The 16698-nt window shown below is 32.5% G+C and overlaps 1 protein-coding gene across 1 annotated transcript; it reads left to right on the forward strand.

Moving 5' to 3' along the window:
* Positions 1-132: 132 nt before the first annotated feature.
* Positions 133-12227, forward strand: LOC105343870 (F-box/LRR-repeat protein 4). The gene is made up of 16 exons (XM_011451366.4): positions 133-431; positions 1352-1442; positions 1934-2060; positions 2737-2829; positions 3150-3339; positions 3683-3730; positions 4437-4507; positions 4736-4805; positions 5288-5400; positions 5644-5753; positions 6100-6229; positions 6506-6601; positions 7072-7176; positions 7680-7766; positions 8439-8543; positions 9261-12227. The coding sequence occupies exons 1-16, from the start codon at positions 213-215 to the stop codon at positions 9388-9390; spliced, it is 1785 nt and encodes a 594-aa protein (XP_011449668.3). The 5' UTR covers positions 133-212; the 3' UTR covers positions 9391-12227.
* The last annotated feature ends 4471 nt before the right edge of the window (positions 12228-16698 follow it).

Consider the following 16698-nt stretch of genomic DNA (forward strand, 5'->3'; position numbering starts at 1 on the left):
AATGTTTTGCTCATTTTATGCACGTGCTAATATTTCTTTTGCAATGAAATATTACATGGTTTCAAAATATTTCTATGAATTTTTTAAAATCTAAATTAGGAGCATAATAATAATTATTCGAAACTACGGTGTTTCAAAAGTGAAAGTAGGTGTCATCGTCGAAAAATACGAGTCGATGCGGTCGCGATGGCACACACAGATTGGGTGTATTTATGATGTTGAAAATCCCCAGAAAGCTGCGTCGTAAGTGTCGAAAAATTTTCAGTCGTAATTTTACGGAAATGCAACAGTTTAGCCAATATGCAGCAGACGTTTCGGACTTTAGCTCCCAGTACGGTAGTGAGACTTCAATTTCTTACACTGCCTCCAACTTGGCTGGAAAATGTAACATCTACCCTGCCTACGGAGATTTTACACAAGCCTGTGTATTTGTAAGTATTCTTGTGATACTGAGATAATTTTATCGATACAAAGTATTTGAGCTTCATTTTATGTCTTTGTTTATAACTCTTTCCATCAATGGGTTTTGACATGAAAGTAAGAGTATAGATGTATATTGTTATTAAATATGAATATATTATTGGGGGGAGAGGAAACCCTACACTGATTCATTGGTACTTCTATTCAAACTTTGCACAGGGGCTTGTCACGAGGTTTGTCACGAGCCCCTGTGACTTTGGTCAAAATCTTCTGATTTGCAGACATTTCAGACAATAATCTTCAATCTGTATTGTTTGAAAGTAAATGAATAGTTCAATACATGTACATACAGTATATACATGTACCGATGACAGACCCAACCTAACAGAAAGTAAACCCCAACTAAACCCTGGGTTTACTTTTTCGGGTTTACTTCGAGTTTACTAGAGTAAACCCAAAGTAAACCCAGAGTGGGCACAGAGAGTAAACCCCTATCAGACATATGTCCCTAAAAGCAGACGCTGAATGTGTATTCAGAATATAGAGGCAGGAATTTCAGGCAGTAAGATGGTAAGATCAAAGACGGGTTTGCTTCATACTTCAGTGTGTACAGTTGACCCAAAAAGCAATTCCCAAGCAAACCCAAAGTAAACCTTGATTAAACTCTCAGTGGACCCAAATTTTCAAAAAGCAGACCCAGAGGCCCCAAATAGACCCCAAAAGTAAACCCAGGGTTTAGTTGGGGTTTACTCCGGTGTTAGGTTGGGTCTGATTGGTACTGTACATCATTGTCATGTACTGGTACATGTACTTTCACTACTTTGTAAACAGCTTCGTTGATTTTGCTACATGTATATGATCATCATGAATTCTCAAATACACATTACTTTTAATCATATCATGGGTAATTGATAAGATTTAACTTTTGCAGAGAACCTATGGGCCTTGGTGGAAATATGCTCCCTCTGGAAAACGGAAGTTTAAGCGGACTCCTCCAGGCTTTGTCAGTCAGGACTTCATAGGTAAGCATGTGACACAGTCTTAGTGGAAAAACAGAACCAATTCATGCAGTTTCCAATGATTTAATTTCATGTAGAAAACAATTATTATCTTATTAATAAATATTGGCAGTTTAAAGACATTTAACAGATAACATACATGTACATGTATCATTTGTTATATTAAATACTCCTAGAAGTCAGAGCCTCTGTTAACATCCCTATGGCTACACTTGTAATGTTATGTAACTCCAAATTAGAAATATATTTTGTCGTGAACCTCTTGATAGCATGGTAGAGAGTTGTTACATTAGCTTCAATAATGTTTGACTGAATAGGCAAGGGCAGTTTATTTATAATTAAAAATTTCTCTTATACATGTACTATTATTACAAATACTACACGTCATGTAAAATAAAACTAAAAATATCTCATTATATGTACCGTTATATGCAGTCTTGTAACACAACCTGCTATGTTTATGTAATTTAAGTACTTTTATTAATTACATCTAGAATTAGAATTTGAATATGCAGTGCATCCAACCAAAATAGAGATTTGGGAAACTTACAACCCAGGGACCATTGTCCGTATCTTGGCTTGTGATTCATCAGGGACAGATGTGGACCGCGGAATGACTAGGCAAGGAAGGGGGAGGGGACAATATAAGCTTTAAAAATCTATATGTTTATTCACTTAAAATTAGAAACAATCATTTATTTATTTGTAAAATCCACAGAGAAGGAAAAGAGGGAAGGTAAGTTTTTATTTTTATTTTTATTTCCTGAACGTATATAAGTTTGTTTTATTTTTAGATTTAATTATGATTTGTTTGATTTAATATTAACTTTTTTTTAATAAACAAAATTATATATAAAATTAATGTGGTAAAGATCAAACTATCAGTATACAGTACTTCAGTTTATTAAAGCAGCTAGAGTAAAATAAAACATTAAGTATAATAATTCAAACACTTTTATTCTCACAAAAGCTCAGGGATAGAAATCATGCACACACCTCATTTGATAAAAATTATTAACTTACCATATCACAAATCATTGAAGATATTTTATATTGATCATTATTGCAGTATGTTTTGAATCATATAGCTTAATCCAATTGCAATTTCTCATTAGTTCATTTTTTTTTTACCACATATGCCTTAAAAATGAGCAATAGAGACTTCTCAGACATGTTGAGAGTTTAATTTGACTCAAAATAGAATGTTTTTCATTCAGTATTAAACTTTTCTTGTTATTTTCAAATAACATGTAACTTAAAATTATTAAATTATTAACTGAGGAATTTTTTTTAACAGATGGAAAGTTCTGTGGGAAGGAGGTCCAGAAAAGAGTCCACCGGAGTCTCGAATCTTCTCCCCACCCCTAAGACACGTACCATTCTGTACTAGGTAAAGACTTACACATGTATCTTCTCCCTCCCTCCCTTCCCCCCTAGGAAATTGTTTCTGTTTTATTACACTTTAATATGTTTTCCATGTATCATATACATGCAGTGTCACTACAATAAATATTAAACATATATAAATAAATAATCAATAAATCAATAAATATACAACATAACTCCTTTGTTTTTACATATAATATTGTGGGCTAGCTTCCAGAATGTACTGTTTTTTAATTAAATTTTTTCCTTGCTAATGATTACCTCAAACTTATTTTGCATAAATACAAAAATCAGGTGGAAAAAAAGTCTGTCTTTTTTCTGCAGAGTTCTTCGCCTTGAGTTCTGCCATGACCTGTGTGAGTACTATACCGAGCTGGATGCTGTCTGCCTCCATGGCGAAGATAGCCAAGGCAACTATATCCTGTCTGGGCTAGAGGGCGTGATCCCCAGATCTCGCATAGATGACATCAGTAACATGGAGGAAAAGCTAGATCAGTTATCTCTCAGGGAACAGGTAAAGTTAAAGTTCTAGGGTTAAAACATATATATAGTGAATCGTGAGAGATGGCAACATCCTTACCAATTTCTTGTAAAATTTCTTTTTTGGATAGAAAAGACATTGTTTTTAGATGTAAATGTTACAACATCTCCACCTACCCCCCCCCCCCCCACACACACACACACACACACAAACTACATGTACATGTGATAGAGGTTCTGAATTTATTTATTATCATTTTGCAAATGATATATTACAATTTACATTCTGTTTTTCTTCAAACAATGTATACATATTATGGTACATGTACTGACTGATTGGCATTGAATCACATTGATCATAATTTTTCTATTTTCAGGAAAACACCGCTGTTGGTGATGACGCTATTAGTATAGAAGAATTACCGGTATGCACATACATGTACATGTATTTCATATTCTCGTACTGTATATATACAATTTCCCTGTTGCCTTTCTGATGACTGCCCAGGGGTTTTCTGAATCCATGTCAGCTCTCTCTCTAAAGCTGATGACGTAGTCTGTACTATATACTTTCATGTTTTGTGCAATTAAAGTTTTGTTCCGTGTATATAGAATTATCATACTTGCATTTACATATTTTCTGGAATATATTGGCACTTGACACAAGTTAGATTCTTAGGTTTGAAGATAATTTTTTGCCAGCTAGGTAAACAATAACTAATTAATGCACTGGTGCTTGGAAGGGTCATTTGGAAGATGATGTCACAGACTGCATCTTTAATTTCTGATAGTACAAAATTTTATCGAATATCCTTATTCATAGATCATATCAGACTGAATCAGAGGGAAGAGTTTTAGATCCTGTATACATATACATATCCTGTTTGTACATTACAATACAGAAAAAAACAAACATGGATATTTTTTATGTTGTTTTTTGTTACTGTCAAAAGGCATGTTCAGCAAAATCCCTGTCCTTCAGAAGAAATTTTTGCAGGCATGCAACTCCAAACAGAGGCTGTTCTCTTGAGACAGACCTCAGGCATATATATATATTCATTTCTCCCCATATCCACAACTCGTTGTGTTTTGATTAAAATGTTAAAAAAACAAATTCTCTTGTCTTTCCAGGAAGAAGTGATCCAGTTAATCCTGAGTTACCTTGACATTCCATCCCTGTGTATGGCCAGCGTTACCTCAAAGTAGGTCATTGACCTTGAGGTCAAAGGTCATTCTATGATTTAAAATTGACTACCGGTAATGTACAATGTACAGCGTAATTTGTGGATGTATTCTTTTTCATTGTTATTTCTGATGACAGTTTAGTTATTGTAGTGATAAAGATGTTATTCCCATTAATATTTTGCTCATCTTTTCTGATAACCTTTTTTGATGTTATTGAAGTGTAACTATAGTTCCTTGTCTCATAGGTTTTTCTATAAGCATTGTTATGACTCCTTGCAATATACAGAATTGGACCTACAGCCTCACTGGACAGAGGTAAGATGTTAGGATAATGTCCACCTTCTGTATAATAGACAGGTACATTGTTTGCTTATACATGTTTGTAATATTTTACAGGCATTTTTTTTATTGAAATCAAATGTTCTCGCTTCATTTAAAGTTCCCCGATCCTCAGCTTGAAAGTATTTGTTTTTTTGGAGCAGCTAAGCCAAGCACTTCATTGAATGACTTTGTCTAATATGAACACTTCAAATCTATTTAAATTTGTCTGTATAAAAAGGCATAATTATGGTACAGAAAAAAAAAAATTCAGGATAATATAGAGTTATCGAACATTGCTGAGGATTGGAGATTAAATTGTTACATGCTGTCAGAGTCAATTATGCTTTTGATAACATACATGTACATTGTGATTTGGGAAGTTTCAGTGTCAAAGTGATGAACAAAAAAATGCAACAACAGTGATTATTGGCTAACTTTGGAAATACAAGGCTTTTATGTCAATTTTTTTTTTCCAGGTGAATAACTTTGCCTTGGACAGTCTTCTGTCGAGGTGCCATTATCTGCAGCATTTAAACATATCATGGTGTGGGGGCAACCAGAACTGTATATCCCCCACCACATTCTCCAGGTAAGAACTGTAAACCAACTATTATTTGCAACGACTTTGTTTCATGATTTACTCGAGATGAACTAGTTTGCCGCACTAATATTTGTGATCAAGATTTATCCGCGCCTGTTTTTTATTACAACTGTATGGCAAATACTGGTGAACTGCGAGAAAAATTTGCAACAAAAATTTATAAATCGCTAAATATACAAATAAATAATTATGGGTATATACAATGTAAGAAATTTTCATGAATAATTTCAGATTTCTAAAGGAGTGTGGCAGGGACCTGCAGACCCTCTATATGTCTTCTTGTAAATTTGTCAATGGTGAAGTTATAATAGCTGTGGCGGAGAATTGTCCAAAACTGAAAGGTACAAAAATAGTACAATTTTTTTAATTGATTAATATTTATTCCTGTGTATGATTATTTAGAATTCTGTTTTTGTTATAATGATTGACAAAAAAGAATATGAATTGTATCATTTGCCTTGCATTTTAATACAGTAACTGTGCAGGCAAAATTTGACAGGAAAATCTATTTTATTAGCCAAAAAAAATGGATTTGTCGCTAGTATAATTTCTATGTACATTTAACACCTATGTTTTAATTAATTGTTCCGTACAGAGTTGGAAGTATAAGTATTGTATATGATATATACATGTATATATTTTACATTTAACACCAGGATAGTATTATCAAATTTTCGTTATGTACAGAGTTAGATGTAGGGAGTTGTCAGTCTTTGGACGGTCAGTCTATATCACACCTGTCTAAAATACAAACGCTGGAAAGACTCAATCTCTATCGCCTACCTGTGGATAAAGATAGTCTTATAAAGGTTTTAAGGTATGGAATTTTAATTAGTACATATTTTTATTTGATATACAGAGTTTATTAATTTCAAATTTTTCAAAATTTTCAGTTCATCAACTAGCTTTAATATTTTAAATACATGTACAATTAAAGTGCCATTTAAATTTGGTGTAACCAGCAAAGAGTTTTGAGATATCAATTTCCTTATAAATGATTCAAGAAATCAAGGTTAACATACAATGCATAAAGAAATAGTAGTTGGGACAACATATCAACTGTACAAGGTATATATTTTTTCTAAATTTTCAGAGTGTGTTCCAATTTAAAACATTTGAATCTAGGGGCCACCAGAATCCAAGAGTCTCGCATTGATACTGTGATGAAGGTGATTGGATCAAGCTGCAGGTCAGTTAATTCTATTTTAGTCAGGCGATGAAAAATAGAATAAGCATTGAATACTGAATAAATATTCACCCCCATTTTATTTTTCGCCCTTTGGCCCTTGTTGTCGGGGGCAAATTTAAGGCAGCTAGGGCAAATTCCAATGTCTCAAATAATCTCTCTTGTTTGGGCAAAATCAAGACGGGGCGAAACGGTTTTTAATGGAAAGGGCAAAAATAACACAGCTAGGGTGAAAATAACCCTGTATACAGTACTTCTTGATGATTTCCAAGTTCCAGGGGCAATAAAATTCACTTCACTGTAAACATCTAGTTAAATGATATTTGAATCTGATACTGTATTAAATGTATTCAGTAACTGTTCTTATAGTGCAGAAGTTTTTGGGTTTTTTTAAGTATTGCTATGATATATCATATTCATTTCATGATAGTAGGAACTAAATATTAATAACCTTTTTCTTCATCAATATCTAGGAATTTAATATCACTAGATTTATGGCGGTGTAGATTAACTGATGAAGGACTAGGAGCTATCACTGAAAACTGTCCACATATAGAGGAACTGGACCTAGGATGGTGGTTAGTACAACAATTAATTAATGAATTAATTAAGAGGGGTTGGTGATTGTTGTCATTTTTGGACTACATTAAACTCGATCCTTAAGAAGAAGAAAATGTTCAAGTTTCAAAGCAAAGGTGCAGTAAAACACGCTTAAAACGAAGTGCCAGGGACGGACAATTTTACTTCGTGATAAGCCTAATTCGTTAAATCTGCCAAGTTTACAACATATAAAAAAGTCTCGGGTAATTGAAATCACTTAGCTGTAAGCGTGCATTCATTATTTAAGCGTGTTTGCTATAATCGTGTTTTACTGTATTTGAAATTTGAACTCTTTACTATATATTTGTAATAGCTAGTGTATACAATGTAGCTAAACAAAGCATTTTAAGAAAATTAAGGTAGATCTGATGGTTAATTTATTGACTATCCATGCAGCCTCCTTAAGATACATGTATTCAATAAAGTATGTTGATTACTTTGAATTTATATCATTTATAAAATTGAATCATTTCCTTTTCAGTTCAAATTTAAGGTCAACTACAGGCTGTTTCCTGAAACTTGTGAAGAACTGTCCCAACATTAAAAAGCTCTACCTCACAGCAAACAGGTATTTAATATACTTCTTTATTACTGTGGAATCATTAGATTACGTGATGGCTCAGTTTTCGTGGAATTTGTGGGTACCTCTCATCCACGAATTAACATCCCCCACGAATTAATAAATTAGGGCTATAAAGACATATTCCTTTTGTATGTATATGAAAATACACGAAATTACGTCCTCACGAACCTGTAAAATTTAAGCAATCCACGAAAAATAGTCCCCACGAATTTTAATGATTCCACAGTATGTCGTATTATCATAGTAATTAATTATGTCAATTACTATAAATCTGCATGCTCATGCATTTTTCAAAGTTGATTTAGTCTTGGAAATATTTTTATATAAAACCTTTTTAAGAATGATAAGTATTGTTTATTCATTGAATATGATGTGATTTTCATATTCATTTGTTTATTTTCATGTTGATCATTCGGTTTACAATTATTAAATATTTTCAGGTTTAACATGCTTCTTAAATATTTCATGTTGTACTGGAGTATAATGTACAATGTAATCTCATGGAGATTTTTCAAGAGTACAAAAAATTGTCAAAAGAAATGTCGGTACAAAATTTTCAGTCTCACTTTAAACGAATCTCGCTGAGACTAGAGTTTTTGAGGACCTAGAATATAGATTTTAGCTTCAGTTGATAATGACATTTTATGTTCATTTTAGGACCATCTGCAAAGGTGATCTAGAAGCAATAGCCAAGTATTCTCACAAGCTGGAGCAGCTAGATATCCTGGGGACAAGCTATGTACAAGCAGATGATGTTCACAGGTTTGTTCTTCTTGAAGTTATGAAATAAGCAAAATTAAAATTGACATAGTTTTATCAAGTCAGGTGACCTTCTGTTGTTGATCTCCATCCGTCATCATGCGTCCTACATCGTCCATTATCAATTTTACTTTTTGAACTTCTTGAAAACTTGTTCACAGGTTTGTTCCTCATGAAGTTATGAAATAAGAAAAATTAAATTTGACACAGTTTTATCATATCAGGTGGCCTATCGCAATTGGTCATCATTCATTATCGTGTGGGTATGTCCATTACATGTATCAATAAACTTTACTTTTTTAACTTGTTGAAAACTACTTGGCCAATTGTTACCAATTTTGATTAAAGTATTTCTAGGATAAGAGGAATTTAAATTTATTATGTTACCACTACCGGAGCCTCATTGGCAAAGCCAGTTTTTAAAAAATTTCTCTACTTACACGTTTTTTTGTTTTTTTTTTGTTTTTTTTTTGGGGGGGGGGGGGGATGGAATTACTATATGATTAAGATGTTCATATTTGTTATTCATGTACATGTACATCAGCAAAAAGAGAGAAGAGGAGAGAGAGAGAGAGAGAGGGAGAGAGAAAGAGAGAGAGAGATTATATTCCAGAAATAAATAAATATGTAAATGTGTTATGATTATGATTAATAAAAGAGAAAAAAAATTATTACATGCAGGTACATATATGTGCAATCATATTTAAAATCTTCTTGCAGTGTTCTTACTAGCTGTCCCAAGTTGATTTTCCTGGACGTGTCGTTCTGTGGTAACGTGAACGAGGAGACAATAGAAATATGGAGGACAGAGTTCCCACGCTGCAGCATCAAAAAGAGTTTTCAAGACTAAGATCAACAACTTTTCACACTCAGTCTGGTGCTTCGTAAACAACGGGTAAAGAACGAAGAAATTATTGTGTTGTGTTATCCTAATCCATCTGTCTGTCTGTCTGTCTGTCTGTCAAGCCATCTTGCCTTGTGTGACCTCCTATCGTATCTTTAACTTTAAGATATGAGTAATGACTTCATGCAGGTTTGCTATATGGTTTGAGAATTTTTGATATGTCTCAACCAGTTAGAAAGGGTTATGGTTCTTAGCGTTTCCTTCCAAAGATCAAAGCTTATTTTAGATCTGTATTCATTCAGGATTGATTTTCAAAAACTTTTATCGCCATGCATTCTTAGTTCTGTTTTATGAATTTTTATTTACATGTATAAGCTACATGGATGTCCTGTAAGTGTGGATATTTTTATAAGCTAGGTAACATTTTGTGTTTTTACATATTTTTTGGGATATATTTACAAAATTAGATAATTCCTAAAATGTGTCAATAATGGTGTACGTATTGCAGTCTATCAATTTAATTCAGGTTGGTGATGATATTTGCAAATTTTTAAATTTTAAATGTTCCCATAGCTGGCGAACTCATTAATATTTGGATAAAGGGCCAAAATCTTAGGGTAGGTTTTTAAAAAAAAAAAAAGGTATAATTTTCTGTGAAAAGTTCTGACACTCTCAACTAAATGTTCATGGATTTTTGGTAACTATACAGACTGAGGTTGGTAAAGTTGCTATAGGGAATGTGAATCATGACATACTGAAAAAAAAATTAACAATAATTACATTTTAATATAAAGACCAAATTTCCATACATGTACATTTATGCTAGATGGAATTTCATGTGCATTAACAGCATTAATATTTTAGGTATTTAATATATATAAATACATGTATCTGAATATTTATGTACTAGAATAATTACAGTTTTTACTCATCGTACTATGTGTTATGCACTATTTATATCAAAGGGTCTTATCATTTTTTTTTATCTTACCGTAATCAATAGATTTTTTTTAATTCAAGAGGGGAATTAGAATGATGTAAAATTAACAGGGCAAAAATAACCGTGTATCCAGTATATATTTTTGAAGTGTTATCTACAGTGCATTCTCCACATGTGTGCAGGGATGTCATATTATACATGTTAATGTGATTAGAATATTTTACAAGATCATCTTTTTCTTTTTTTGGGGGGGGGGGGGTATTTTGTTTTAATGTACATTGTATCTTCGTCTTTGTTTTTATACAAGAAAAGGATTTATATTAAATTGGATTTTGATTTATCTGTTCAAATCTTATGAAGTGCACACTATTAATCAGTAAGCAGTTATTATCATTTGTTATGAATATACCTTTATACTTTGTACATTATAAATAAAACAGATGATGGGGATTATGTCATATATTAATTGTAACTTAAAAATGTTTACATTTCATTTTTAATGATAATTATTGTCTTTGAGATTAATCTTCCTCCTGTGCTCTTTTGACAACAATTTACAAGATTGTATAATTTTATATAGAACCATTTTAACAAGACCTTGGACTTTCTGTAGGATGTAACTACATGTATCTTTTTCTTGGCTCGTAACAAGTTAAAAATGGCATAGCTTCAAAGATTGCGTAGTCTTAGCTCAAAGCCAGACAAATCTTGTTGATTTCAAAGAGCCATTGCTGAGTGACCTACAATGAAATAGACAGGCCTACGACACACTGCCGTTTGACACAAACTACCCAAAGTCCATGCTCCTTTTACCTGTAAAATGGTTCAAATGGAGAAAATATAGGGAGACAAACCCTCTGGATTAAGAAATAACTGTACTTGTGTTGGTTAACTATCTATAAAGGTTTTAATTGATTTGATTAAAGATTTTGATTGTTAATGAGTTTATGAAAGTTTGCAATGCTTAAATTACAATGGATGTGGTACCATATGATATATATAAATTTTAAGACACTCTATAGTGATTATAACATCCCCATAGTGTTAAGTTTGTGCATTTACATGTATGTAATATAGAAGTTAGTTTTTACATGCACTAGTATGTACATGTATATTGTGATTGAGAAGCTGTGATATTGTATTTTTATTGACTATTATGCTGAAGCATACTATTCTTGTATTTTGAAATCATGTGTTGTTTTAAAGAATACATTACTGTTATTTTAGAATCATATGCACTGTCTTGTAATAATTTCTTTCTTCTTTACATTTTTTTTCTCAGTAAAATGAATGGAATGTTAATTGTAATTGTCGATTCTATATGTTTAGTGAGTAGGTTCTGTTGTGTATCGAAAGAGAGAGAGAGAGAGAGAGAGAGAGAGAGAGCAATGACGTGGTATTTATTTTTCTTTAAATGAAAATCTTATTTCGGAAATAAAATATTTTTGAAAAATTTGGTGATTTTGTGGGGAATCTATGCAAGTTTTCTTACAAGAATTACCTTATGACGTTTTATGATACCATGGAGATAGAATAAGAATTCTGAACATGTCTTATTTGTGTATTTTTGGTGATTATAAGACATTAATATTTTACATGATGACGAACAACGCCCTTTGTATGAACATTTATATTTCATAGAAACAAAAAAAGAAAACTTAAAATAATTATGTCAAAATTATTATAGTCTTTTATTAGATTGTTTGTGGTATTTAGCAACCTCTGACTTCAATATTAAGCTATGACAGCAGGAATTGCATAAAATCTCGGTGGTCCCGAGATGTGCAGTGTGAATCAGCCTTGTGAATCAATGGACAATCAATCAACGTAAAACTTTATTTCCCGATGTATCACTGACAGCGACATCTTACCGGAAGTGCCAAACGACGTCATTATTTTTTTTTTTTAAATGAACAAGGGAACAAACAAATTTTTAAAGTATTATGATCTGACAAGTAAACTATATCTATTGACAAGTAAACTACATGTATATATAATTAATGTCAACTAATACGACAAACATGTATGACAGGGGCTCGTAACGAAGTTTTTTCAACTTTTTCATATGTACATGTATCTACCACCTCTATACAATAAAATACACTTTTTGCTTTGGTCCGTCCGCTGTTCGTTTAAGGGATTGTCGGGTGTTTTTTTAAATAGATTCATATATCTAAAAGGTTTTATTTCGGTCACTTTAAACACGTGCACATTGGTTCACGTTTTTAAAAAAGTTTCATTAGCTCTTGCTGTTGTTTGCTACTACTAATATTATACGCAACCGTGGTAACTGTAGGGGGGGGGGTCAAAAAGAGATTTTACATTCATATATGTACGATATAACAGACGAACAGACACGCAGACAAAACCTAAACTGACAAAAAAAACAGCATATATATGTAGATGTGTTGATCAAAAAAGCTGACAAAATATTCCGTACTAGCTATCATTAAATACAGTTTACATGTCAAATATTTCAGAGCTCAAATTTACATGACTGTGATCTGTCTTTCTTAGAAGAAAAAAAACAGGATTTTGATTTATAGATATGTAGATATGGATATTACAATCATTCACTTATCAAAGCATCTTAAATTAACACCGCGCGTAAAAAAAAATGCTGACAACAGCTTCAACTTTGTTTTCTATTTCTAGGACTCGATTTAAAACAATTTCTAATTTTGTAAAACTCAAGGTTGTATATATGAAATGTATATAGCGTTGTAATTAATCAGGATATTTTGGTTTGGGATTTTTTTCTAAAGTCTATTTTTGAAAAAAGGAACCTTACTGGTTCTTGAAATCAAATAAAAATGTGAATACATGAATAGATTTCCCGTCATAAGTATAAATTAATTTTGATAAGATACGATGTCAGATTGAGGCTCCATGCAAAAAGACCACGGTGCTTACTTTGATTAAGGAAGGTTTAGCCACTGATACTTATATTATAACATTGTAATACTTTTACACACACATCTTCTTCTTTTCAATATTATGTAAGCTCTTTTTATAGATATAAAATTAAAAGAGCTTCGTTGATGTGTAAGGATATATATATATATCAAAAATACTCGACTTCGTTAACCAAAATTCCAGTCTGATTAAAATCAAACCTTCCACTTGCTCCTTTATTTTGATGGTCGTGGTCGCGACCATCAAAATAAAGGAGCTAGTGGAAGGTTTGATTTTAATCAGACTGACAAAATTCATTCTGATTTTGCATCTATTATAATTGTATTTTAATTAAAGATTAAAATAATGACTGAAAAACAAGAAAATTTATTTATGAGATCAATAAATGAGTAAGGCATTCGCGAAAGATTTGCTTTCTATCACGAAAGTTACGCTTTGATTTGCGAAAATTTTGCGTTCTGTCAAGAAAGTTGCGGTTGATTCGCAAGTACGCTAAAGTTTTGCGTTTCTTCGCGAATTTTTCTCTTTTTATTAACATGTTTTATTGAAAGAAACCCGTTTGTTCTTGAATGAAGCGCATTCTTTCGCGAAGGTTACACGGAAAATGTTTAATAAGCCATATACGATAGTAAGTTCATCAGTGATCTTTCGTACCATATGAAATGGGTACATGTACATACACATATTTTCACTTAATGATCTCTTAATTTTACGAGCATATGAATCCGCTCCTTACAATATCAATTAAACGGAATCCATGAAGAGATTTGAAAGGGGTTAAACCGTATTGTAACGTATGTTTTATTTTATATTGAATTTCTATCCGCTTCTTTTTTGTTTAACTGTGTCCATATTCATGTATCTATGTTATTTACAAACTTAAAGGCTGCTTTTGTTCTCTTCTTCTTTACACTTTATTTGTTTATTCTTTATTTGTGTTCGAACTCATGTATATATGTAAATTTTAAGATGGTGTTCAGCACCGAACCATGCACCCCAGTTTCATTGTGTAAAACAAAATAAATGCAAACTTGTTTATTTGACGTATAAATCTTGGGAGGACTTATATTCTTGTGTAAAGACTTTTCTTGCTATCAATTCCAATTAAACCCCATAAATTATCCATTTCACTTGTCCAAGAACTCAATTATGTAAATTATTCAATTATTTCTTTTATTAACCATGCACCTATTAAAAATATTACACATTATGATAAATCTTGATGCCATGTTATGAATCGATCGCAACCCTCGCACGCGTATTCAAGAACCCACCCTCAGCTAACTATACAAGTAAAACCACAAGACATCTCACGGGCTTCCGGTCCGCCAGCTGACGTCGAAGTGACAGACAAGTTTGTCTGGGGGTCACCGTACGGTGGGGTCCCAAATTCTGGCATTCCCCGGTGTCCAAAACCCAGACCGAAAACGATTTCACAAAGTATACATGACCAAGCGATCTTCAATGAGTTGTTTTCCCCAACTCGCTAATGGGAGAAAGTGCTGTAAAGTATCGTGTGATGATCAGTGCGGGCTAACACTGGTCCCTCTGAAGGGGACTGGAGGAATAGAAACGTAGATATGGGTGCTCCACCATGAAACCCGGGTTTGTGCGGCCATAGAAAAAGTTTGGGTAAATATGTCGATCAAAAAATGATTGGATACATTTTCGATGATATTTGAGGTCTTATCAGAATTTACACACGTGTATACAAACTTTTCTAATGACCGCAGTCAAACATTTAGAGAGCCATTTTATAGGTCCCCTTCTCAAAACCCTACCCCAGGTTTATATGCCTGGGCCTGGAGATAATAAAATGCAATTCAAAGATTGTTGTTGTTAGTGTAATTTATGTAATTGACTTAAATGTTCAAAAGATACCGGAAAATTAAAACATCATGAAGATAACAACCTCATTGAAATGCAATTTTAAAACCCATTTTTGAAAATTCGAAATTTCGAGAGGATAACTATTAAAAATTCAAATTTTATGCAAAATGGCATACGATATAAATCAGCGTTTCTATGAATTGTTCATCCATTGATTGATTATTGTTAAGTTTGCCATTAACAAATATCGGCTGCAGTTCGAAGAAAATTTAAAAAATTGATGAGTTGATGAAGCAACGAACACGGCATTAAAACGGCCTCATTGTATTTCATGCTTGTGAAATGTTGAACCTGCCTCTGATATACAGTTTACAATGTAAATTTAGTCCCTTGTATTAATTATAATTTCAAAAGAAACATAATTTACTTTTATAAGAGGAGAAAGAATCGATAGAGTTATAGTCATGTGTAATCAAAGAGTACCAACTGTAATTGCAACAATGACAAGGATAATCGAATTCGATAAATGCGGCAGGATTATAAAACGAAAGAGACTGACATTTACCGATAACCAATTCTTGGAATTTACACACATATGCTATAAATTGATGATGATGACGATGATGAGGATGAGGACGATGATGATTCATCTTAATGCGCTGAGTATTTTATTTAAGAAGAACAAAAATATGATTTTCAAAAATTGCCAATGATAAATTAAATGCCGATAAAAACGATACAGAAGGCAGACAACAATGATGGTATATTGATATACGAGATATCGATATATATACGACATACGTACATACGAACATATTGATAATTTTTTCCCCTTTATTTTAATGCAAATTATCATGTGTCATTACATATTTGTAACTTGTAAGAACATATTTTACTTAGATGAGAATAATTTATGGCGGTGGCAGTTAATGAGGGAGAAAATTTAAAAAAAGAAATTCGAAGTACACGGATTAAGCACATAATTCTATCTATGACTAATCCACTCGTACGTCACTCTTGTAAAGGGGCGGCTTAATCGATCTGGAATCATTACAACTATTGATCTGCTGATCATGGCGACTTTACAGCCAGATCCTATCTATCTACCTGAGTCGCATTCCAGACATTTATAATTACTCGCGATCGCTTGTAAACAATCATAATTTGAAAACAAACATCGTAAACTGTAAATATATGACAGCAGTGAAAATGGACTGAATTGGAGAGTCATTTTGTATTCTCTAGATTTATAAATGTTAATTTGATGTTGGTTTTTCATTCGACAACAGATTTTTGTGATATGCATCTTGTAAACGCACCTCAATTATATGTAATAAAAAATATAAAAGGAAAGAAAGAAAGAAGAAGCTTTGATATTATTTCTTATGAGATTAAAGAGACTGATTTTCAGACTTTCGAACAATTTACTGATAAATGACAGAGCCATTATACATGTACCACGACAATTCATTAAAAAGACTCGAACTCGTCTCTATCGAAACATCTCCTGTCTTTTCAAAAGTAGTTAATCGTCCCGATAATTTGCTGGATTTCCGAACTGTGAAATTTTCCTCAAAGGAGGTAATGAGGGAAAAATATGTCCTAAATTTTATTTCATAACATATCAA

Source organism: Magallana gigas, chromosome 10 (genome assembly GCF_963853765.1).
Source record: "Magallana gigas chromosome 10, xbMagGiga1.1, whole genome shotgun sequence".
Taxonomy (NCBI): domain Eukaryota; kingdom Metazoa; phylum Mollusca; class Bivalvia; order Ostreida; family Ostreidae; genus Magallana; species Magallana gigas.